A 27,221-nucleotide genomic window follows, 5' to 3' on the forward strand; every position below is an offset into this window, starting at 1 on the left:
TATAAGTACAGTCAATAAAGTTTATAGTAGGCATGCTAATAAGTAACTACACTCTAAAAAGGGCTGGGTTAAAAACAACCCAACTTGGGTTATTTGGTAACCCAGTGCTGGGTAAATATTGCACAGAACACATGCCGGTGAAGGGCTACTGTTCACCATGTTAACTGCAAACTTCAGACTGTGGCCTCACGTTTCACTCGTAGCTGAAAGATGCCATGACTGACTCCAAAAACTACCCATAAACAAACAGTACTGACATTAGAGAACATATTTTAAGATTAAACTCAGTACTATAACGAATAAAATCCATTTATTTTATGCAAGGCAAAAGGCGTTTCCATCCTGCAAAAAAACTGCTGCTGACTCAGCTGACATCTCGTCCTTATGTTGCATTGCACAAAATAATACAATATACAGCACTTTAAAGATGTTATAAATGAAATAAAATGTATACAAACCTTTATTTAGCTGAAGAAGTTCAAATCGGCAGCACTGAGAACTGGTCTCTCCTGTAGAGGACTCAAAAAGCCTACACTCTGACTGACTGTAACTCAGCAGTTGGGTTGTTTCGTCAAAGACAGGCTCAACTCAGCGGCTGTGTAGAAAAAAATAATCCAGCATTAAAAACAGCTTAGTTACAAAAAAACTACCCAGAACCTAGGTAAAAATAAATAAATAAATAAATAAAAATAACCCAATAAAATGACACAAGAAGTTGCAACAAAAATTTGTTATATATATATAAACCCAGCACCTTGATAAAAATATTAAAAATAACCCAATAAAATGACCTAACGGGCTGAACCCAGGAAAAAAAAAAATCATGGTTACTACGCTTTTACTACAAGACCATGATTAATTTTCATAGTGCACAGAAATTAATTGTAATTTAAAACATAACGGTAGGCCTAACCTAATAATAATAACAGGCCTAATAAAAAGAAGAATGTAACAGGCCTGCGTTAATTGGAAATACTAAAGCCTCTTAATATTGGCAATATTTGATGCTTTTGACAATATCTCTGGTTATCATCGACACATGACACAACACAATTTAGCTCAGCACAGAGAGGTTATTGTACAGATGACCCCCGACCCTGCAGTGCCTGCCTGATATGCCTTTTCTTCCTCTTTTTCTCTCTTTCACATGTAGAGAGTGAGTGGAGCATCTGTGGGAGGTGGCCTGCAGTATTTCGGAGTTGCTCTTCACTCTGCAGGAGATCTGACCTCAGACGCTCTTACTGATGTAGTGGTGGGCTCTAGAGGTGCAGTTACAGTACTAAGGCAAGTGTGTGAATCTGACTGGCTGATGAACGTTCTATGGTGTGCAATTATTTTTGGAAATGTACAACAAACGTAGTTCCAGGCAGCTCTTGATCACATTACATGTCTATATTACTTCGCCACATGATTTAATTTATTTCAAAGGTCTTACAACAGAAAAATAACCAAAACCAACAACGACACTGGCCAAACAAATAAATACAATAAACAATGGGATAAAAACAACATTATTTCCACGTTTTTGCCACAAAACGTTTTATTATGTACGGAAAGCACATACTTTATTCCAGTCTCTCTTCCAGACGCACATACAGTTTGCACACACGTTAATATATCCGCTAATGTTGTTAGTGCTGCTCTGACAATTTGATCAGTTTCACTATTAGTAGAGACACTGCTGCCGATCACTTTTGGAGAGACTTTGTTTGTGTTTAGTTACATTGTTATGCCATTAGATGATGACAAGAGACTGCCTTTTTACGAGTAAGTCAGCAGCAGAGACTTTTATATTGAAAGAGACTGAAAAAGGATTGTAAACAAGGACGTTTTTTTTTTTTTTTACTTTCAACAAAATCTTGTAAGATGCAACCAACAAATGCACCAGCGTTGTTATCGGAAATCACCCTTAACAGTTGAAAACATTGTTTATTTTCCTCAGAGGACATTCAAACTAACATTTGTTCTGAATCTTGAGATTGAGCTTAAAATGAATACTTCATCAGATGCAGGTAATCACACTCAGTCAGTCCATGTTTCTCTCATAAAACTATACATAATACCGTAAGCATTTAATACAGAGATACAGTAAGCTTTCAATAAAGCACCTTAACATTCCTTTGTTACTAGTTCTAAAGTGACATTTTCTAATTATTAACGGAGACTGAGCTAATCTGTTAAACTGTCAACATGACATTTGACTCTGTGGTGAAATAATTCTGCATACAAAATATATTTTTAAGACACTCCGTGGTTGTGCTTATTCTTTTACTCACTTATGCCATCAAACTGTTGTAAATGCAGTATCACATTTGTAGTCATGTAATATCACTCTGTATTAGCATGGCTGTGACTACTCATGTGATATCGCTCATTTATCTTACATGTACCTTAATTTAGAAGGTAATATTAAAGGGGTCATCGAATGCCCATTTTCCACAAGTTGATATGATTCTTTAGGGTCTAAATGAAAAGTCTATAATATACTTTGGTTAAAAATTCTCAATGGTTGTGTAAAACAACACCCTTTTTACCTAGTTTATGGATTCTTATATACAGTGAGTGCTGTTAAACAAGAAACTCTCAACAGAAGAAAAGAAACCAAAGCAAAAGAGAGAAGTGTGATGATCTCCTCATGTTTTTAAAGGAGCAACTGGCATGCAAGCCAGAGCATGCTGGAATGCAAAAAGCATGACTAAGAGCATGGCAAAAAGTGTCAGCTAAAAGCATGTGTCACACCCCTGTGGACTGTTTCTGTGGTTTTTCCCTCTGTATGCCCTTATTTGGTCTTTCCTGTTCCGTCTTTAATTATTCCATCATTGTTTAACCGTTCACACCTGTCTCCCTCTGATTAGTCTGTGTATATAAGTTTGGTTCTGTCCCCATTGGTTTGTCGGTTCTTGTATTGTCACTCCTGGTTCACTTAAAGTCTCTTTGTGTCGTTTTGCATGTGGATTCCCTACTGTTCCTGTTTGTTCTTGCTCCGTTTTTATGGATTATAAAAATAAACTGTGTGTCCTGATTTCCTCGTCCCTACTCCTCATTCCCGCATATGACGCCCGTGACAGAAGAACCGACCGTAGACATGTTCTGGGCTGAGGAAATTCTGATGAACATTCAACAGGTGGAGAGGCCGTTGGAGCAATACGTGGAGGAATTCCTGAGCGTTCTACACCGGGTGAGTTGGAGCGATGCTATGATCAACGCGTGTTTTCAGATGGAGCTGAATGATGACAAATTGTTCTGTTCCATAACTCCTGACGATTGCCGCAGACCTGTAGCGGATTTTATCAACTATGTCCTTGCTCTTTGTAATTCCAATTTCTATGTCGATGTGGAAGATTCTAATCTTCCCCCCATCTGTAAACACGCTGCCGCTCCAGCTCACCACCAGCCAGCGTCCTCCACCTACTGCTCCAACGAGCTCACTCCATCCGGTCCTCCCTTGCTCACCCCAGTTCTCCAGAGCTCCTCCCTCATCCTCAGCCCAGAACCTGCGATCCGCTCCCGGACTCGGGCCGCTGCCTGCTCACAGACTCTGGCAGCGGCTAGCTCACGGACTCCAGCCACGGCCCCGCGCTCGAGTAAGCCTGCGACAGCTCTGGTATTATGGCGTCAAACATGGCAAGCCAAATAAGCCATAAGGACATTATGGACCAGTTGGGATTACTTTCTCCTTCATCTCCGCTGGTCCTGTCCAGCTCTCCTTCATCTCCGCTGGTCCCGTCCAGCTCTCCCAAGTCTCCGCTGGTCCCGTCCAGTCCTCCAGAGCGCCCTCCAGAGCCTGAGCTTCCTTCAGAGCTTCCTCCAGAGCCTGAGCTTCCTCCAGAGCCTGAGCTTCCTCCAGAGCCTGAGCGTCCTCCAGAGCGCCCTCCAGAGCCTGAGCGTTCTCCAGAGCGCCCTCCAGAGCCTGAGCGTCCTCCTGAGCGCCCTCCTGTGCCTGCGCCCCCCGAGCGCCCCCTGATCCACCATGATCCACCATGGCCACCATGGCCACCTGGACTGTGTACTCAGCCATGGCTTCCCGAGCTCCCTGATCCGCCATGGCCGTCTAGACTGTGTACTCGGCCATGGTTCCCCGAGCTCCCTGATCCTCCATGGCCACCTGGACTGTGTACTTGGCCATGGCTCCCTGAGCTCCCTGATCCTCCATGGCACCCCAGACTGTATGCTCCGCCGTGGCTCCCCGAGCTCCCTGACCTACCATGGCACTCTGGATTGTATGCTCCGCCGTGGTTCCCTGAGCTCCCTGATCCGCCCTGGAGGCGTACCTCCTCTCCCTCCTGTGTCTGCCCTGCACGAGCCTCCAGGCGCTTAAAGTTCGCTTAAAGTCTCTTTGTGTCGTTTTGCATGTGGATTCCCTACTGTTCCTGTTCGTTCCTGCTCCGTTGTATGGATTATAAAAATAAACTGTGTGTCCTGATTTGCTCGTCCCTACTCATCATTCCCGCATACGACGCCCGTGACAGCATGGCTAAGTGTCGTCATTCAAAAAGCGAAATTTGATGGTGTCCTGAGTTTTTAAACTGGGCTGCTGGACAAATCCCATATGTGTCCTGACCAATTAGACATTGTCTTAGCTCAGGATGTTGCTATGTTCTCCTCCCAATACATAAATCAACACATTATCTTATCAGTCACATGGTCTGAATTTTCCTGCTCTTGCAGAGCATAATTTGGACATAATCTCTATAACAAGAATATGATACATTTTACAAAGAATTCATTGATAGAAACATTTAAAGCATGAAAATTCGAACACTCACATAGTAAATGTGACTATAAACCTATAAACTATTCAATAGTTATTCAAAATGACATACTCAATGAGTGATCAGTACGTTATAGACAAATGTGTGGGTTACAGTACGTACATGATATGGAGTTATGCAATGGACTGCTTTTCATTTAGTCCTTTTTTTAAATTATTCTGGTGCATCTACATATGTAAATGCCTGTCAACCCTCACGTTTTTTCTCCTGATTATCCCGTATTTTACCATTCTATCCCGCTATCATCCCGTTTAAATATTTTCTAGTATTTCTCCTGTAATTTTAATATTTCTATAAAAAAAATCCCACTGGGGTATTTTATATGTTTGCTACATTTGCCTCCGGTAAAACTCCCGTAATTGTATGGCCCAAATCTTATATATATGAATAATCACATCAACATATTCCAAGGTTGTCCAGTTGCCAGATCTTGTATGAAATGCATCCTTTTCACACAATCGACACATACAAATTTCAACCAAGTTGTCCCCTTAACTTGGCAACCTACAACCCAGTGATGCTGTTGATATCTGCGCAGGTAGTACCGCTGGAAGAATCACTGATAGAAGTAGAAGGAGAAGACTCAGGTGGTACTCTGGTGAAAAAACAAAATATAAGAATACATGTAAATTGAGATATAACTTCCACTTCAAAAGGCTAAGGTTTATTTGAATAAATATGAGCGCTGCAAGTTTCAAGGTCAGGTGCTGCGCTGCTTTATTTACTGTGGCTATGAAGGAAACGGTTATATTCCTAGCATAAAGTGCCATCTGCTGGCAGAGAATGAATTAGCATTTTTCAATAAGCCTGTCTGCTCTGTTTAGACCAAAGATCAAGAGGTCTGGAAAGAGCCTGGTCTTCATCCTGGGTGGGGGAACCCACCCAACGAAGTCTCTACTAATGATTTCTCTCATGTGCTGGTCATGATGTGCTGTATCTTTGACCATTAATCTTGGTTACTTGCCCCAAATTTGACAGTCTTCTTCCTGAGTTGAAATTATCAATAAGTGTTCTCTTGTTTCAGACTTGTGGCGCCAGGGTATCATGGACAGATTTATGACATTGTCTGGTTATCCTGGGCCTCTTTGGCTCTTTGGGTTGTTTCAACAATGTTCTGATTGAATCTTAAATTGTCTGATTCACTCTGATACGCTACACTGTACAGCAGCAATTTTCAATTCCAGTCCTCATGCCTCCTTACTCTGCGTATTCCTTACGTGCCCTGCGACGTGGACATCACAGGGTATTCTGCCTTGATTCCAGTTCGAATCAAGCATATATGTTCCATTTAAAGGGCATTCAAGTGTGCAAGATGCAAATTTAAATTGTATTTCTGTCATGATAACTCTCTGAGGGATTGGCATGGTAATGTACATGACAATGTAAATGTATTTGGTCTTAGCGAAATAGACCTGTTACGCTGCTGGTGCTGCAGCAGAGCAAGTACTGAGACTGAAACTGGTTTGTCAGGCCAGAGAAGAACTGACTATGTGAGCCTTGGCTACCACATCGACCGGCTTAAAAATAGTGGCCTAAGACTATGTGAGCCTGGGCTATTACGCCGACTTGCTTAACTCTAATTACACGTGCACTATGTGTAATGTTAATTAACCAAATGGATATACGTTGCAATCCGATAACATAGATAAGATCCCCAGCAACCACCTGAGCAAATATCATATTTTAGTAAATTGCAAACTGCTGTTACTTTCTCCACTTCATCAGTCCCAGTGGCAGCGTAACAACTCGTTAATTTATGTTTGTGCAATGACAAGACAGACAAGTTAGCCGATACAAATGAAAGTTATCTGGGTTACAGAGCACAAAACTCCTGAGTGGGTTGACTTTAATGAACTGAAATAAAAGCAGAATATGAATGTTCTTTCTCTTTTTTCTCACTACACAGCAGTGGCGGCGTTTCACAGAACTATAGGGTATGGCAGTGGCGTAAGGGGATAGATAGGGGAAAATGACTTTTATGTATTTATTTGTTTAATTTTATTTATGCATTTTATTTATTTATATATTTTCCCCCAATAATTAAACACCTCGTCGTCGGAGTTGTTATTGTAGCTTTGTCAGACACTTGCACTTAACATTTTGTGAAAATTAAGCTCAAAAGGAGTTAACAGTGTTTTTGGGCAACAAATGACGGAGATCTGCGTTTTGTCTGTCATTAGAACGGCTGTACCAAGTGCATCGTATATGCTTTCATTAACTTAACAGGGGAAAACAGGGGTTAACAGGGGAACTTTTTTCCCCCCAAACTCTTCAAACACACAAAAAACATTAGCCTTTGCAAACATAGTGTTTGAGTAAAGAAAACACTGTACTTATTCATCCACCAGTTATTTATTTACCCTTGCATTGCAAACAAGTGGAGAGCTGTCTCCAGGCTGTGTGTGCTGCGCTTCATTCTGAATGAATGACAATTCTATTGATTGTAAAACATTCATATTCAGCTGTAGATGCACAAATATGCTAATGAAAATACACGTTTATTGCCATTCTTCAACAGGGAGTTTTGTTTTGTATATCTAAGCAAAATAAAATTGTTGTCCAGCTCCTGCCATTACCCATAAGAAAAAAGTAATTGCCCCTCTAAACTTAAAATCTATTTGTGCCACCTTTAGCAGCAACAACTTTTCTGATAACTTTTCAGGATAATTCATGTATACAGTGGTGGCCAAAATTATTAGAACACTACACTAGTACACTAGTAAAGTTTTATATATATATATATATATATATATATATATACAGTAGTCAACATTTGGGGCCCAATTTTAACGATCTAAGCGCATGTTATAAAGCACACGGCACGGGGCACTTAGGGCATGTCCGAATCCACTTTTGCTATTTTAAGGACGGGAAAAATGGTCGGCACACCCTGCGCATGGACTAAAACGGTTGTCCCTGTTCTCTTCATCGGTGTGTTTTGGGCAAAACGTTCTTGGGGGGTTGGGGGTTACTGGGCACCTTGCGCTGGGGCATTTACATCTGGAAGAGAACTTCATTACATTTTATCTACACTACATACTGTATGTGCTACGCTTGCATCATAGGAGAAAAAAAATGTAAGAAGGTTGAATGCTTGACAAGCTCCTGTCTCAACATCTCCACAGGCCTCTTCCTTTGTGGCTGGTGGTGTTGTTCTGAACCACCATGTCAACAATGCTCCTATTCCATTTAAAATAACCTGAATGTTCTGAACTTCAATTCTGAAAAAATGTTTGGATATTCACAGCAAATAACAGACGTTGTCCCAGGAGGACTAAAAATCAAAAGTACAACACCCCCATCAGCTTCTCTATAGAAGAGACCATGATTTTCTACATCTCCTTCCAACCCTTCCATCCTGTTGTCCACTTCCTCTCTGTCCATGTCTTCTTACAGTTTCTCCCCATGCTCATCCCACTACACCAATGCCCTCCTCTCTACTCAACTCTTATCACGTTCCTTCTCTTCCCTTCTTTTTTCACACCCTCCTTTCTGCTCCCTCTCTTTCTACCTGTTCCACTTCTTCTCTCTCATCAAATCCCTTTCTCTACCCACTTCACTGCTTTATAGACTTACACGTCTTTCTACACCCCCCTTTTTTTATTTATTATTCAAATAGGGTGTCATTTATTTTTTTTAACACCATATATCTCCATGATGTATGTGTGCTATCATGGATCAGAGGAGTAAAGAGGAGAGCAGTAAATTCCAGAAGATCTGGCAGAGGAGAGGCTGCTCTGGGCACTCAGGAGTGCTGAACAGCCACTTACGTCCTGGAGCTCACATGTCCGAAAACGTTGATGCAAATTTTCAAATAGATGTTATCTTCTATCTAACTAAGTGCATATTTGAACTATAAACAAGAACATTCTCGCCTGAAAACCTCTTAACATTCCGTGACACACAAAATTATTGTGGTTCTGGGCATCCACCATGACACTCCACCGCAAGTGAAGTGATACATTTACAAACGGTGATGGCTGTAGGAGTTTTGTTGGACTCTAATATGGAACTCTTATTAGCCAATCATATTCGAGGACCAGAAAGAACTGTTGTTTAATTATATACACACAGTATATAGAAAATCATCATAATAATAATAAGCACAAGTTAGGGGTGGGCGATATGGCAAAAATATCATATCACAATTTTTTTCAGGAAAATCACGATTCATGATTTTATCATGATTCCTTGTCATGTTGACTTTACTATTTAAAAAAAAAAAACATTTCAAGATAACAAAATATAAAATAAAAAAGAATGGCAGACATTTGGGCCAAAGTGGGTAAAGATAAAAATCTTTGTATTTTATATTTGTTTTTAGAAAATAAGAACAAATATATACATTACAAATACACATACATACAAATAAAACTGTAACGGGGAGTGAGAGGCGAGAGGCGAGAGGCGAGCGGATCCATTCCAATAGGACGAGGCAAAGACATGGTCGTACAGGCAGGGTGGAAACAGGAGCAAACAGGAATATCACAGGCAAGTCGTAGAGAATAATCCATAAAAAAACAAGCAAGAGTCCAGTAGGCAGGCGGCGAACAGTCAAAACGGGGAAGCCAGGCGAGGGAACTAAACACAGGGAACAAGGAAACTAGAAAACGCTAACAACAATAATCACAACAACAATACTCCGTGCTCTGCAATGGAAAGACCGGGGCTTTTATAGCGCGCCTGATTGGTCCCAAGTGCTGACGCCATCAGCGCGCTGCTTGACGGGAGATGTAGTCCGGGGTGTGGTGCAACAGTCAGAGTGTGTGGATAAGGAGAAAGCGACATCTGGTGTTGAGCGGACCGCGGAACACCGACCAGATTCGTAACATAGCCCCCCTCCAAGGAGCGGCTTCCAGACGCTCTAACCGAGAAACAGTCCTGGGGAGCAGTGGGAGGGCCAGGAGACTGAGGCAGAACCAGCAGGGCGGAAGCCCTCCAGGGCGGAGCAGGAGGCGCAGGAGCCCTCCAGGGCGGGACAGGAGGCGCAGGAGCCTTCCAGGGCGGAGCCGGAGGCGCGGGAGCCCTTCAGGGCGGAGCAGGAGGCAGAGCAGGAGGCGCCGGAGCCCTCCAGGGCAGAGCCGGAGGCAGAGCAGGAGGCACAGGAGCCCTCCAGGGCAGAGCAGGAGGCGCAGGAGCCCTCCAGGGCGGGACAGGAGGCACAGGAGCCCTCCAGGGCGGAGCCGGAGGCAGAGCAGGAGGCACAGGAGCCCTCCAGGGCAGAGCAGGAGGTGCAGGAGCCCTCCAGGGCGGAGCCGGAGGCAGAGAAGGAGGCGCCAGAGCCCTCCAGAGCGGAGCCGGAGGCAGAGCAGGAGGCGCAGGAGCCCTCCAGGGCGGAGCAGGAGACGCAGGGACCCTCCAGGGCGGAACAGGAACCCGCGTCATGAGCTGGGACCTGGGGAGAGCAGGGACAGAGGAGGCAGAGAGAATAGGGAGAGAAGCAGAGAGACCAAAGGATAACGCCGCCTCCATAGGAGGTTCTACAGTCCACGCTGACACCTCTGGAGGCATTGGCACAGCTTCTCTGACGGGGAAGGCCTCTAGAGCAGACTTGTGACCAGACGGGACCTCTGGAGCAGACTTGTGAACAGACGTGACCTCTGGAGCAGACTTGTGAACAGACGTGACCTCAGGAGCACAGTGTGCAGCCCACACACACCAAATGGCAACCGCCATTAAAGGAAGAGCAGTGGCGGGTGGCAGGACCTCTTTAAAGGTGGGTCTAGAAGGTGTTGATGCCACTGGGATGTTCGCTGCCCTCACTGACGCTAGTGGTGGGACCAGCACGCTGGCCATCATGATAGGCCGTGATCTTGGGATGTCAGACGAGACATGGCGAGGCTCTGGAAGGTCAGACGAGACGTGACTTGGCTCTGGACAAATAGACGAGACATGACGAGGCACTGGGAGGTCTGATGAGACATGGCGAGGCTCTGGGCCGTCAGGCGGGACGTGACTCGGTTCTGGGCCATCAGACAGGACGTGGCTTGGCTCTGGGCGACCAGCCGGGACTTGACTTGACTCAGAAACAACAGCAGTAACTTGACTTGGCTCAATAAGTGCTGCTGTGACTTGACCTGACACGTGAAGTCCAGTGGTGATTTGACTTGGCCTATGAAGATCAACAGTGACTTGACCTGGTTCATGGAGATCAGCAATGACTTGACTTGATTTGTAGAGACTGGCTGTGACTTTGCTTGACTCAGGAAGAGCGGCCCTGACTTCACTTGGCTTGTGAAGATCAGCAGTAACTTGGCTTGGTTCATGGAAATCAGCTGTAACGTGACTTGACTCAGGAATAACATGGCTTGACTTAGGAACAACAGCTGTAACCTGACTTGACTCGTGGGGAACAGCTGTGACTTGGCTTGACTCGTGGGGCACAGCTGTGACTTGGCTTGACTCATGGGGAACAGCTGTGACTTGGCTTGACTCATGGGGCACAGCTGTGTCTTGGCTTGACTCAGTGTCTTGGCTTGACTCTGTGTCTTGGCTTGACTCTGTGTCTGTGTCTTGGCTTGACTCTGTGTCTGTGTCTTGGCTTGACTCTGTGTCTGTGTCTTGGCTTGACTCTGTTGCTTGACCGGACTAGGAAGCTTGACCGGACTTTGAAGCTTGACCGGACTTGGAAGCTTGACTTGACCCTGGGGTAGCAGCCGCGGCGTGAAGGAGCGCCATTTTAGCTGCCCAAACCGTCATTAGGGGTGAGTCCAGCACGTGGGCCATCATGACCACAGGTGGCGTCCGAGTGCTGACCACAGGTTCTGGAATGGCGACCATCTTGTGGAGTGGCTTGGAGACGGCGGCCATCTTGTGAACTGGCTCAGGCGTGGCAGCCATCTTGTGCAGTGGCTCTGGCGTGGCAGCCATCTTGTCAGTGCTTGGCTCAGGAAAGATGGCTGTAACTTGACTTGAGACAGGGGCGACAGCTGTAATTTGACTTGACACAGGAACAACAGCTCTAACTTGACTTGATACAGGAAACACAGCTTTAACTTGACTTGCTTTAGGAAAGGCAGCTCTGACTTGACTTGACACTGGAACAGTAGCTGTAATCTTGCTTGACTCTGGGGTGGCAGCTGTGACCTTACTTGACTCAGGAAACACAGCTGCACCTTGACTGGACTCGGGAGCTTGACTTGACTCAGGAAACGCAGCTGCAACTTCATATGGTTCTGGTATGGCAGCTGTGACGTGACGGAGCTCCGTATTCGCCGCCATCTTGCGAACGGGCTCTGTTGTCGCTGCATGTTGTGCACGGGCTCTGTTGTCGCTGTCATTAGAGCAGCGCTATCCGTAGCCTTCGCCATAGCTCGAGCGCGCTCCAGTGTGGCCGCCATTTCACGCGCAAGCCAAGCGGCCAGTGGTTCCGTGGCGTCGCGCTCCTCATCTGCGACACCCACGGTAGATGGTGAGTCCACACACAATAGGGCAAAGTCCAAGAAAGCAGCTAAAAATGAACGCGGACCCTCGCGTCTGAGTCTCGCCTTTAGAGGCTCATTAACGCCGTCACAGAAGATTTCAATTTTGATACAGTCCGGGAGGGTGGAGTGGTTGGAAATGGCCAGAAACTCACGGATGTGTTGCTCGAGTGTGCGTGATCCTTGTTTGATCCGGCAGTGTCTATGTCTGTCGAATGTCCGGGGGTGAAGCTGCTGGATCCTGTGTTGACGGAGTATTCTGTAACGGGGAGTGAGAGGCGAGAGGCAAGCGGATCCATTCGCGAGCTTTTATTAACAGGACGAGGCAAAGACATGGTCGTACAGGCAGGGTGGAAACAGGAGCAAACAGGAATATCACATGCAAGTCGTAGAGAATAATCCAATAAAACAAGCAAGAGTCCAGTAGGCAGTATTTTTTAACAATAATATTTTCTCTTATATTATCAAATACAGGGGTGGGGAACGTTGATCCTCGAGGGCCGGTGTCCCTGCAGAGTTTAGCTCCAACACTAATCAAACACACCTGAACAAGCTAATCATAGTCTTCAGGATACAGGTTGGTATTTTTTTCAGGGTTGAAGCTAAACTCTGCAGGGACACCGGCCCTCCAGGATCAAGGTTCCCCACCCCTGATCAAATGTGTACCAGCTCTTGTTTAGTTATCCACATTATTCAAAATATCTTTTGTGTTCAGCACAAGAAGGAAATTAATACAGGTTTGGGACACCATGTGAGTGAGTAAATAATGACAAATTTTATTTTTGGGTGAACTACTCCTTTAATGACAAGCGGCACCATGTTTAGTTCTGTCGCTTTAAGAGCTGCACACATCAGTTTCTCTCTCAACAGGCAAGGCTTTAAAGCAGATGCAAATAGTGCAACTTTTGTGATTGTGAATAAGTGCAGTGTCCCGCGAGTGTAACTCTACTGCTGAGTTAACATTTGATGTGAACGTATGTCTGCAAATGACTGCAAATGACTATGATACTTCTTCAAAAGAAGAACGTGGAAACATTTTAACTGTCCACAATCAAAAATCGTCATACTAACTACTAAGTGTAATCACACACACAATCAACAAAATCACTTCACACTATTAAGCGGCTGTGTTATGAACATGCAAAACTGTATTGCACGCATGCTACAGTGGTAAATTTATTCATTGCACTCGCTTTTGTCACGTTACATGGAGCTGCATGTACACATATAACCCTGATCATTAAAGTAAAAATATCATTTAAATTATCAGTAAAATTAATAAATTAATCAGTGAAACGCCTTGTTTGGTAAAGTGATCAGCCCCTTAGAGCATACCATTATAAACTTGCTCAGCACATTGCCTAGATCAGGCTGTCTATCCAAAATGGATGACCAAGGAGGACATTGATAAGAGAAGTTACCAGGAGGCCAAAGGCAACTGTGAAAGTTTTACAAGGCTTTGTGGCTGGGTCTGGTCAGTCTGTGCATGTGACAACTATCTCCCAAACTTTACACAAAGCTGACCTATATGGCAGGGTGGCACGAAAGAAGCCTTTCCTAAAAACAGTGTCACACTCAGTCTCGTTTGTGCTATGCAAAAACACATTTGGAAGAGTCTGATACCTTCTGGCAAAAGGTGCTATGGTCTGATGAGAACAAAATTGACCTATTTGGACTGAATTTTAAGTGCTATCTTTGGCGAAAAGCAAACACAGCACACCACCCAAAACACACTATACCTATTGTGAAGCATGGTGTGGCAGCATTATGTTGTGAGGGTGTTTCTCTTCAGCTGGGACTGGGCAATTGGTCAAGATTGAAGGGAAAATGAATAATGCCAAGTACATCCAAATTCCTGAGGAAAATCTGTGTCCCTCTGCTAGACAGCTGAAGATGGGCAGGTCATTCACCTTCCAACACGTCAGTGACCCCAAACATACTGTCAAAACAACAATGAAATGGTGAATGTCCCTGATTGGACAAGTCAGAGCCCTGACTTAAATCCAATCAAATCTGTGGATGGATTTGAAGAGAGCAGTCCATTGCCGCTCACCACATAATTTGTCTAAACTTGAGCAATTCTGCAAGAAAGAATGGGCAAATTTCTCCCAATCAATGTGTGCAAAGTTAGTACAGACATATCAAAAAAACAAACAAACAAACAAAAAAAAAAACGAATGGCTGTAATTAAAGCAAAAGGTGGCTCTACAAAGTATTAAATCAAGGGACTGATGACTTTTCCAACACTGTTTTTTTTTTGTTTGTTTGTTTGTTTTTTCTTAATTTGCAGAACTGTTGTGATTTTTCTTTCATCGGTTTGATGTTGTAGGACTCAAATTATAAACAAAGCTGAAAAAAGTTATTTGGAATAGGGTTTGATTTCAGGCTGTATGACAAGTAAAGCAACTATTTCAAAGAGGTGTCATGATTTTATTATACAGTTATGATATACAAAATACAAACAAAATATACTTTCAAAAAAAAAAAAACTAACTTTTTTTTCTATCACATTTTAACAGGTCTCAGCCTGTCATGTGTTTGCCTATAACCGTCACTGTTGATCCACCAATTATCGATCAGAAATTCTTTCATTGCTCTGCCCCCCTCGGTCTCAACACCCCAGTTGCCACAGTTACAATCTGTGTCACTGTAAAAAAGATTGTCATGGGTGATATACAAGGTAAGTTATTCAGAGAAAGAGAGAAACTATTGAACTTCATGAAGAATTATTGTTTTCCCACAGTGGATAACACACTGTTCTTTATGTACTGTATACATATACATTTTTTGACATTATATATATATATATATATATATATATATATATATATATATATATATATCATTGGTTCAGGTCATCTTGATTCCATGGTGTCAGTGGCTCTGGAGCTGGAGCTGGACCCTTGGGCCAGAGCACCTCGGCTATTATTTGTTCCCAGATCAGCCTCATTTCTCTGGACCTTCACCAGCAACCTGAGCAGCATTTCCCCTGTCTGCACTACACAATACATCGGCATCCCGGTCAGTGTGAAACAGATGCAAAATATGTTTGTATATCACACAATCTTGCATCAAAAGTCATGAAAACAGTTGTATTAGTAATGGCTTTTTAATGTAAAATATAAAAATGTACAGATATACAGTACATACACAACGTTTCCTTTTGTGTATATGTTGTGTGTCCACTACAGGAGTGTATTTCAGATTACCATGAAGTTCCTCTCTCTGGGAAGATGAAAGTAACAACAGAAGTTATTCCAGGAACAGGAGGGCTGAGGCCAGTGCTGAGCCCCGACTGCTGGCCTGCATTTACAAAGATGGTGTGTAAGATACTATCATAGCATTTTAGCCATCTTTTAATTTACATTTACATTTTGTGCTATAACAAATAAATTACAAACAAATAGCAAATGTTTCTATTTATTTCTTATAATAACACATTCATCATTGTGCACATGCTAAACTTAAATTTAAACACGTACTTGAGGGGCATCTTCCCCCATCTTACCATAATGGTTTACTGTTACCTTATTAGTGAATGTGTTTGTGTTCTAAGGTGGTTCTGGAGAAAGTATGCGGGGAAGATCACGTGTGTATTTCGGATTTAAATGTGTCTCTATCTTTTTTGAGGTTAGTGTACAATTACATTCCACTTTTGTTATGGACGCCTTTAAGAGACCAAAATTTAAATATGAACATATAGCCAATACTGATAAAATGTAAATAATGGGCCAATACAAATCATTATTTATATGTTATGTGTGATAAATACAACGGTCAGTATTGTACTATATTTATATTATTATATCTATATTTTGACAAAAATATGTAAGATACATACAAATATACAGTATTCACAATAAAGCTCCAATCTGGCATTTTTACATGCAAATAAGGTTAAAGCATCAAAGTATAATTTGCAACCTGTGCTGGCAAAATGAGTCATAATGACCAAATTTTCACAATTTTTTATTTCCCATTCTTAAAAGACCTTCAAAACAATGTATGATTTGTTGGAATAGCTCAAAAAATGATTGAGCTACACCTGTTTGAAGTTGATAGAGTCAGCAAAGTCAATTTTGATTAAAACAAACAAACAAACAAACAAACAAAAATGGTTAAACTTTTCTTAAGGTTCCAAAGCAAAATCACCTATAACGAATTTGATTTTGAAGGTTATACCAACTCCAAATTTTCCTTTGATTATATTCTTGTCATTAACACGTTGGGCAAGAAGTAACAGCTGTTTTTGCGTCCCATTTGGTTTTCTTTTATGTTTGCATGTCTTACTATCAGCCATGATTATTCCATTCTGTTAATAAAACAGCTGTTTATATGCATATCAGCTAACTGTTTATGAGAAGTACACATGTAAAAGGCTGACAATCAGCTGAACATATACTTGTTTAATTAATGACACTTAGCCTGCATTTAAAAATCTTTTATTTGAATGTGGCAACATTTTTTTTAAACGTATTTCAATATGGCAACATTTTTTTAAAATATATTTCAATATGGCAACATAATACCAGGCTCTACAATATTTCTGTGAACAAATCTCTGACAGAGACTCCTCCCTATCAGCCAATCACTGTGTGCATAGTTAGTAGGCATGCTGACATCATCCATAGCAGCAAGGTCAATCCCACCCTTACTCTTAGTTTAAGACTTCTCTCTACTCCTTAGAAAAAGTTTGTCTCATCAGGGCCCGTATTCACAAACATTTTATCTTACAACTAAGAGTTCTCCTAAATAGCAGTAGTTTTTAGCTAAGAGTTCACTCTTAAAACCTTATTCACAAAGCTGCTGAAACAAACTTTTACTAAGGAATAAAGAGAAGTCTTAAGCTAAGAGTAAGCAAGGGTTTGACCTCGTTGCTATGGATGATGTTAGCATGATTACTAACTATGCACACAGTGATTGGCTGATAGGGGAGGGGTCTCTGTCAGAGATTTAGGGCTATTCATAGAAATATTGTAGAGTGCAATATTATTTTGCCATATTCAAATAAAGATTTAAAAAAAAAAATGTTGCCACATTCAAATAATGATTTTAAAATACAGGCTAAGTGTCACTAATTAAACAACTATATGTCCAGTCCAGAGGTTGCATTAGACTTTAACATTGTCCGTCATTTTGACGGACAGGGTCATAAAAATTCTGTCATAATCATTATGACCTGTCATTTTAATTTTCATATTTTAATTATAATAACACATTTAATTGTTTTTATTTGTGTTCACATTTCCATTTTTAATCATGAACCTACGGGACGACGGTGCAGTGTTTAAAAAAAAATATGCTATGCTACGTTCAGTTTCTCGATTTTAATAGATTCTCATTTTAATGAACCAATATCCATTCTTAAATTCCAATCGATCATTTGGTCTATGGATTTATGGTGTTCTCAGTTGATTAATGAACTGTACATAGTGCGCCTTCCTCCCATCCAATAAATCGCAATAGGCTAAGCTATGTTACTTTTGATATGAAACAAAGTCTCAGATATCAAATTCTGTCCATTTTTTATTAGGAAATTCAAGCAATAAATACCGTTTTTGCGCTCTTTAATGTGGCATGATAGATTGTTGTAGCTTCTGTGTAATCAAACGCTTATCAAAACAATCGTGACGGTTTTGTTTCTGTTCTGGATCCAGTGCTCTGCTGCTGCACTGGAGCGCACTCACCACCAACTGGACAGGGGTGGGGATTACAGCTACAATATACAATAGATCGTCCTCAGTGTAATCTGTCAAAGTGACGGACGGTCCTGAGATTTTTCTGTCAATGACGGACAATTTTAGGTTAATGCGACCTCTGGTTCAGTCTAAATGTCAGCCTCTTACATGTATGCTTTGCGTAAACAATTATTGAATATGCATAAACAGCCTTTTATTAACAGAGTAGAATAATCATTTAACTTAAGTTAAAAGACGTTCACTCCCATCTCCTTTTATGTTTTTCCTATTCCACTGCCCGCGTCCCATCTTTGTCAACACAAAAGCACATTCTGTGTGAGCACCTTTCGTGTCCGGACGCTTCTTGAAATGAGCGAGTCACACGTGAGTAGTTCATCACGTGCGCCGATATGTGGTTGGATCGTTCTTTTCTTTTTACGGTTATCATTGGCATACTGTCGAAGGGTCTAATTCCAACGTTTTGTAATACTTCTATTTAAAATCGCGATGTTATGAGGCAGATAGTGGTCAACAGCCATTTTAAGATAGTTTGTGGCTTGCCCTAGGAGTCCTCTTCACTACTCCTAACTTTTCACAGACTTAGGAGCTAGTTTTAGTTTTAGTGCTAAAACGCTTTGTGAAATACTCAAAAATGTAGGAGTCCTAAATTTAGGACTGACAAGCCCATTATTTTTAAGATTTTCTCCTAAATCGGCGAGTTATGAGCTACTTTTAGCCTTAAGATGTTTTGTAAATACAGGCCCAGCAATGCTAATAGGTTTTAAGGGGAAACTTTTAGCTAAAAACCTTTACTGCTGTTTAGGAGAACTCTTAGTGGTAATATAAAACGTTTTGTGAATACGGGCCAAGATGTTTTTTCCCAAATGTTCATTTAACACAACAGATTATGCTTGCGTGAATACTTTTATGTAGGTGCTTTGGATAACAGTCCGTGTGAGAAGCGAGCGGAGAAATGGTACTCCTCTGTACAAATGTACAAATAAAAATTTTATATGTTGAATTATTATTTAGAGCATTGGGATCGCTAGACGCTGTTTTTTTAAAACATCAAATTTAGTAAAGTTGTGTAGCTCAAATTTATGTCTGTGTGCATTTCGACTCATTTTGCCAGGACGGGTCACATTTACTGGAACTTTTGGCAGTTACTGAAAGTAGGCAGTTTCTCCTCGGGATACATATATGACTCTGTATCTCTTATCTGTGCACCAGTGATACTGTAGTGAGTGCAGCTGGTTACCCAGTGACTTTCTCAGTGGAGGTATCCAATAATGGAGAAGATTCCACAGATACAGAGCTTTTCCTTCATCATCCGACTACCCTCTCCTTTACCAAAACGGTCAGATGCTCTTTAAATAAGTTTCTTAATAAACAACTTTTTCTATACTACATAGGTACAGTGGCAAGACAAAGTTTTTGTATCCTTTGTTCCATTGTATCCTTTTTTGTATCAGGATTTCTGTACTGACTCCTAATAAAATGTGGTTTGATCCTATCAGAAATTAAAAATTAAAGCAAAGCTTTTAATCTGACTTAACTAAAAGCACACAACAACTGTATTTTCAAAACTGTATTGAATACTTTTAGTGACCAATGACAAGGCAGGCAGAAAAAAAATATGTAGGAAATTTCACTCAAGAATGAAAATTCTGTCTTCATTTACCTAACCTCAAGATGTTCCCATCTCCGTGATGTATGTGTGCTATCAGGGATCAGAAGCAGCAATAAATTCCAGTGCCCTCATGAGCGCTGAACAGCCGTTGACATTCTGGAGCTCACATGTCCGAAAATGTTGACGCAAATGATCAAACCGACATTATCTTTATTAACAAAGTGCATATTTGAACTGTAAACAAGTACATTCTCACCTGAAACCTCTTAAAAACCACTTTCCGTGACACAAAAACAGTATTATTTTTTAAATTATAGTATACAATTACAAATGGTAAGTCCTGTTGGACTCTAATATTGCACTCTCATTAACCAATCAGATTCAAGGACCAGAAAAAAAAAAATACATTTGGACTTTTCAGGTTAATTTATGTCAATTTATATCCGGCCGCATCAGTTGACCACATGTGGGTATCTTGGCTCATTCCACCTCATGTTGTGTTACGGTCAGTATACAGTCATGTGAGAAAGACATTGGTTTTAAGAAGAAACAATATCAAAAGTGACAAATAAAGAAATAAACAATTTTAACAGTATGGGCACCAGTGTTGGGAAGGTTACTTTACAGATCACAAGTTACCCTATTTACACTTAAAAAACATTTAAAGCAGTGACATGACGAGTCGAGACAGTGAAGTGATGATCCATCTGCAGGCTTTATTACAGTAGTCAAATACAGGCATCAGTCGATACCGGCAAACAGTGGTAAACGAGGCAAGACAAAAGAGTAATCCAGGAAACAGGTGAGGGTCAATCTACGGGAAACAATATCTAACAGTGCTAAACAAAGGGTTAATCCAGTATTCAGGGAAGGGGTCAGGGCAGGCAGTGAATAAGCAAGACAAGATAAACAGGCAAGGACCAAGGGCATGGGCAATCAGGCGAAAACAAGACAAAACTAGACTATCAACTCAGATGTAGCTATAAATGGCTCTGTAATGCTGCTAATGGCTAAATAGTATTCGGAACTGAATGAGGGTGAACGTGTGTGTTAAATAGTCCATCGGATAGGGCACTTGCTAATCAACATTGTGAGAAATGGATTGTGGGAAATGTAGTCCAGAGTGAAATGCAACAGTGTGTGTGTGGTGTGAGAGTCTTTGTGGTGCAAAAAAGACCTCTGGTGGAGAACTGGAGGAAGAACAAGGACTTTGTGACAGAATCCCCCAACAGGACAGTCAGAGAGTTCACAGACGATCTCCTTGGCCATATCAGGACAGGCTGAGAGTTCATGGGTCACCTCTGTGGTCACTGAGAAACAGGCACCAACACCCTTAGAGGCGCTGAAGAGCACCAGGGCAGAGTAGATGATTTCCATGCAGATCCAACAGAACCGAAGATCCTCACAGTGGAGCAGACGAGCACCAGGGTAGAGCCGATGGAGCTGAGGACTTCAGCAGAGCTGACAGTACAGGAGACCACCAAAATAGTCCAGGCTGGACAGACGCCTACCAATATGGAGCCGTTGAGACAGGAAACCACCAAGGTGGATCAGGACTGAAACACGGAACATAGAGAGGTTAACAAAGGCCTGACAGGCAGACAGTTCAGAAACGGCATCTTTGATCGTAACAGAAGTAGTAGAGAATTCAGGGGCAGCCCTTTTGACCGTGACAGGACAGACAGAGAGTTCACAGACAACCTCCTTTGTTGTGGACAGTCACAGAGTTCAGGATCAGCCTTCTTGGCCATGGCAGGACAAACAGAGAGCTCAGGAACGGCCTCCTTGGCCAGGACAGAGCAAACAGAGTTCAGCAATGGCCTCCTTGGCTGTGACAAGGCAAACAGAGAGCTCAGGAAAGGCCTCTTTGGCCAGGACAGTGCAAACAGAGAGTTCAGAAATGGCCTCTTTGGCTGGGACAGGGCAAACAGAAAGTTCACAAGTGGGTACCCACATGTTGAGGAAAGGTGAGGCAGATAGCGCCAAGTGGGCTCTGGAGCGAACTTAGGGACAGAAGTAGACTCTGGAGCAGATTTAGGCACCACCTTCTCAGGGGGTTCTGCAGCAGATGCTGCCACTTTGAGAGGTTCTGCAGCGTGACGGGGCGAGACTCTGGAACGGCGGCCATTTTGGGGAAAGTATCTAGGTTGGTAGTCACTTTACAGGCAAAGGGTAATAATAATAATAACCTTTATTTAACCAGGTAAGTCAGCTGAGAACCAGTTCTCATTTACAATGACGACCTGGCCAAGAGGCAGCATAAGTATAACAGGTACAAAACAATACAACACATAACACAATTATAAACAAAAACAAACAAACAAAAAAATAATAATAATAATAATAATAAAAAAAAAAACTAAAAACAAGTACAATAATCCTGTACTATAGACTGAATTAATTTTTTAAAAGTAGTAAGTGAAACAAATGACCTAAGCTTTAAAGTCTGCTGCAAATTATTCCAGTCACTGGCAGCAGAAAACTGAAAAGAATAACGACCAAAAGAAGTACGAACTTTAGGTATACAAAAATTAATAAAACTATTAGAACGCAGATTATGACTTGTATGACTATGAATATTAAAAAGTGACTGCAAATATAATGGTGTTTTCCCAATAAAGGTTTTTATAAATAAACAAAAAACAATGAATTTGTCTACGAGAATGAAGAGAATGAAGCCAGTTCAATAGAGAATACAGGTGACAATGATGAGTGTTAAATGCAGCTCCAGTCACAAAGCGGATTGCAGCATGGTAAATAACTATGGGATGATATTAGACTCAAAACGATTAATGGATGCACGCACAATTATCCATGTACTGGATCAATTTTATGCATGTATCTTACAATCCACAAACAAATGCCTTTCAATTTGAGTCTGTGGAATTCAAGATTAAATGATTATGCAGCGATTTGTACAAATACAGACATGTTTACGAATAAAAATGTTCTGTTCTGCATTAATATATCATAAATTGCTCATGCAACAAGGAATCCGTGCATTTGTGGATCAGGTGACACGCGTGCATTTATTGAGGTCTTGCTCGAGTCAATCTTGTTCAGTTCATTTGGATTTTGAGACTTCATTTTCGCAGTTTACACCATTTCGCGACGCCCACACACACAACTACCAATGAACAAGGCCCAGTGCAGGGGCGGATCTACCAGGGTGGCACGGGAATTATCACAGAATAAAATATAAATGTAAACAGTGTTTCATGTGCTACTTTTCTGCCGCAGCCTTGACAGCGTAACGCAAAATAATGGCAAAAATACGTCTTTCAATGAAATGTGCACGATAGTTGCACGCGCACGCAGCGCGCCCAGTGTATTCGGCTTCATTAACAAATGAGTCCTATGAACCGGTTCGTTTTGAGTCAAAAACACAAAGCGCGGCCCAGTTCACTAACGAATTGTTTTACATTTGTTCGTGAATCAGATAATTACTGCTTCTCGTTTAACTCAGAAGTCCTCTGAGACATCTAATCCCGTCCAGATATGTCTGAGATTCATCGCGTAATCCATCATGGATATAGGTCTTTTTTGTTGTATCCGACGAAACAATAATAGCATGAAATCAATAAGAAGATAACGATCACGGAAACTAATAGCAGAGTTAGGTAAGCATCTGGTCGTATTGCAGTTTTCTTGATTGTTAACATAATATAACTGATGTTAGTTGGCTTATATTACCAAACCATTCATTCAGTGCTAAAAACAAAGACACATTTCTCAAAAAGTTTAACAATAAGTAAGTTAAACATTAAGTAGCAAAACTGATGACACACCAATCAGAATCTCTGCATCCAGCAACGGAGAGAGGAGAGAAATGAGCGAATCATTTACATGGGTATTATAATTACACATATAGTATAATTATAGAGCAGTACCAGTATATTAGATGATGGAAATTTCACTATTCTATATGTACAGTAAACTGTAGTACATGTTGTACACCTTTAGAAGTGTGACTGTCAAATTTTATTTGTAACCATTTTTTTATGTGTAGTCTACTGCATTTCTGCAGAACTGAGAAATGGCTACCCAGAGATATAGTCTTGTGTCAGGAGACCAAATAGTACTGTAATGAAAATTGTCTAATGAAATTTAGCCAAATGTGCAGAGGATGCTGAATTTAATTTTTTATTTTATTTTTTACTGTACTGTGTTGTGGTGCATACCAGGTTCATATACAGTTCTTTGTTATTTGAACTTTTCTAGTGCTTTTCATCTGCTGCAGGATTACTTTACAGTAGTAAAATAAAAAGATTTTTTCCCAAATGTTAATTGCCGAATTAGCAATCTGTAATTTAATTTATGTAGTATACTGTAATAGACACTGAGTTGCAAGACTTTTTTGTTAGTGTTATTGATCTCATGAGTGTTCACTGGGCAGAAAAGTCGTTGTATTTGAATTGTGTGTAATCATTTAAGAATACCTGTAGTAACTAGATTGAAACGTTTGAAAGACAAATTTATGCTGGCTTGTCTTAAGACTTTTTTAAAAACATAAATAGTTTGGTCAGTTACATGTTCTAGATATTTGCTAAAGTGTTGCTAGTTGGTTGCTACAATATTCTGGGTGGTTGCTAGGCTCTTGCTATGCAGTTGCTGGGATGTTGCTAGATTTTATGGTTGATTGTGTGTCATAATTGATTACAGACATTCCCACCTCTGTTAATAACAGAAAATCAAACATTGTTTCCAAAACTGATCCAGTTTCAGTGCTTTGATATTATAATATTTCTTTCTAATGTTAGGAAATTAATATGGAATCATCAACATTAACATCTTAAACTTGCACTAAAATGTGATTTATATCATCTAAGTAGTAATTTAATAGAATCGCATGTCTTCTTTAGTGATACAAGCTCAGAAATATTGATTGTATAACCTGTTGAAGTTTTTTATATATTGTTTATTGACTTGGTGCCATGATGGACATTGAAATGTTATTTATTTTTCATTTTAAACAGTATAGATGATTACTTAATGGTAATGCAATATTTGTGAACACAACTGTGTATGTCAGACTATAAATCCCCAAAAACTATGCATGGGGGCTTTCTTTGGAGTTGCCACCCCTCATAGACCCCATGCCACCCCTTTGCCAGCCTAAAAATTATTTTTTAGATCCGCCCCTGGCCCAGTGTAATTCATTAACGTGTACGCGATTTGAAAAATTTGCAAATTTGCGTCACTACACTGAAACAAATGCATCTCAACCGGTGTCTGCAGAGTTAAGAATTACATTAATGTGCAGCATTTTGTTCTAACAGAGACATATTTGTGAATACAGCTGTTATAGTTTGTATTAAGGTATCACGGTTTGTGCATGTGGTGATTAAAATGTTCATTTTAAAATGTTCACATCTCTTCTGAATCGATTCTATTTGATTCACTTGAATTTTGAGACTCATTCCACCCTTTTAGCCTTGCCCAGTCCACACACACACAGCTCACGATCCACACGCAGCTGAGCCTATAAGAAAATCCACGACCACTAGATGGCACTATAGCCACAGTCACATGTGCGCATTCCATTGTGTACGCTTTTATGAATGTTACATTGTGTTTTATTTGTTTCTTTTTGGTTTGGCTATTCTCCTTTGCCCGTAGAAATATAGTAAACAAGGTTTACTGAACTTGTTCTTACAGAATAGCTTATCATGGTATTCATGGTCATCAATAGCTTCGTCATGGTACCTTTTTTTCTGTACTACAACGGCACTGTCACGGAGTGAGGAATGACGCATGGAGCGGGCGGAGGAATGACTTGGCTCTGGGTGGTCAGACGAGACGTGACTTGGCTCTGGGCGGTCAGACAAGACGTGTGACGACTTGGTTCACTAAGACCAGCTGTGGCTTGACTTGGCTCAGGAAAATCCATCTTGACTTTGCTTGACACAGGCACCACCGCTTTGACTTTGCTTGGCTCAGGAACCACGGCTCTGACTTGACTTGGCTCAGAAAACACAGCTGTAACTTGACTTGAGACAGGAACGACAGCTGTAATTTGACTTGACTTGGGAGATACAGCTGTAGCTTTACTTGACACCGGCGTAGCAGCTGTGACTTTACTTGACACAGGAAATATAGCCGTGACTTGACTTGACACAGGAACAACAGCTGTGACTCCGCTTGACAGAGGAAATACAGCTGTAGCTTGACTTGGTTTTGGAAGAGCAGCTCTGACTTGACTTGACACAGGAAACACAGCTTTAACTTGACTTGGCTCAGGAAACACAGGTGTAACTTGACTTGACACAGGAATGACAGCTTTAACTTGACTTGACAATGGAACAACAGCTGTAACTTGACTTGACTTAGGAAGAGCGGCTCTGACTTGACTTGACACAGGAACAATAGCTGTATCTTGTCTTGACACTGGAACAACAGCTGTAACTTGACTTGACTCTGGAGCAACTTAGGAAGAGCAGCTCTGACTTGACGCAGGAAACACAGCTTTAACTTGACTTGGCTTAGGAAGAGCAGTTCTAACTTGACTCTGGAGCAGCAGCTTTAACTTGACAAAGGAACAGCAGCTGTAGCTTGACTTGACTCAGGAACAGCAGCTGTAGCTTGACTTGACTCTGGAGCAGCAGCTTTAACTTGACTTGGCTCAGGAACAGCAGCTGTAGCTTGACGTGACTCAGGAACAGCAGCTGTAGCTTGACTTGACTCTGGAGCAACAGCTGTAGCTTGACTTGACACTGGAGCACTTGGCACTGTGCACTGGCTCCGCTATTTTGTGCACTGGCTTGACACAGGAAACACAGCTTTAACTTGACTTGGCTCAGGAAACACAGGTATAACTTGACTTGACACAGGAATGACAGCTTTAACTTGACTTGACACTGGAACAACAGCCGTATCCTGTCTTGACACTGGAAAAACAGCTGTAACTTGACTTGACTTAGGAAGAGCGGCTTTAACTTGACTTGACACAGGAACAACAGCCGTATCCTGTCTTGACACTGGAAAAACAGCTGTAACTTGACTTGACTTAGGAAGAGCGGCTCTGACTTGACTTGACACAGGAACAATAGCTGTATCTTGTCTTGACACTGGAACAACAGCTGTAACTTGACTTGACTTAGGAAGAGCAGCTCTGACTTGACTTGACGCAGGAAACACAGCTTTAACTTAACTCTGGAGCAGCAGCTTTAACTTGACTTGACTCAGGAACAGCAGCTGTAGCTTGACTTGACTCAGGAACAGCAGCTTTAGCTTGACTTGACTCTGGAGCAGCAGCTGTAGCTTGACTTGACACTGGAGCAGCAGCTGTAACTTGACGTGACTCTGGAAAAGCAGCTGTAGCTTGACTTGACTCTGGAACAGCAGCTGTAGCTTGACTTGACTCGGGAAACACAGCTGCAACTTGACTTGACTCGGGAAACGCAGCTGCAACTTGACTGGACTCAGGAAACGCAGCTGCAACTTGACTGGACTCACGAAACGCAGCTGCAACTTGACTGGACTCTGGAAACGCAGCTGCAACTTGACTGGACTCAGGAAATGCAGCTGCAACTTGACTTGACTCGGGAAACACAGCTGCAACTTTGCTTGGCTCTGATATGGCAGCAGTGACATGACGGAGCTTTGTTTTCGCCGCCATTTTGTGCACTTGCTCCGTTATCTTGCGAACGGGCACCGCTGTCGCCGCCATTTTGTGCACGGGCTCCGTTGTCACCGCCATGGTATGAACACGCTCCGGCGC

The 27,221-nt window shown here is 41.7% G+C and overlaps 1 protein-coding gene across 1 annotated transcript in view; it reads left to right on the forward strand.

The window, feature by feature from the left end:
- LOC127164698 (integrin alpha-M) overlaps positions 1-22,300 on the forward strand; it is a 75,522-nt gene extending 53,222 nt beyond the window's left edge. Inside the window, exons 15-20 of the mRNA XM_051108723.1 lie at positions 1,154-1,284; positions 14,713-14,873; positions 15,048-15,214; positions 15,385-15,513; positions 15,750-15,823; positions 19,102-22,300. Coding sequence (XP_050964680.1) covers positions 1,154-1,284; positions 14,713-14,873; positions 15,048-15,214; positions 15,385-15,513; positions 15,750-15,823; positions 19,102-19,357 — 918 coding nt within the window. The 3' untranslated portion in view covers positions 19,358-22,300. The remainder of the gene's footprint in view (positions 1-1,153; positions 1,285-14,712; positions 14,874-15,047; positions 15,215-15,384; positions 15,514-15,749; positions 15,824-19,101) is intronic.
- The last annotated feature ends 4,921 nt before the right edge of the window (positions 22,301-27,221 follow it).

This window comes from Labeo rohita, chromosome 5 (assembly GCF_022985175.1).
Source record: "Labeo rohita strain BAU-BD-2019 chromosome 5, IGBB_LRoh.1.0, whole genome shotgun sequence".
NCBI lineage: Eukaryota > Metazoa > Chordata > Actinopteri > Cypriniformes > Cyprinidae > Labeo > Labeo rohita.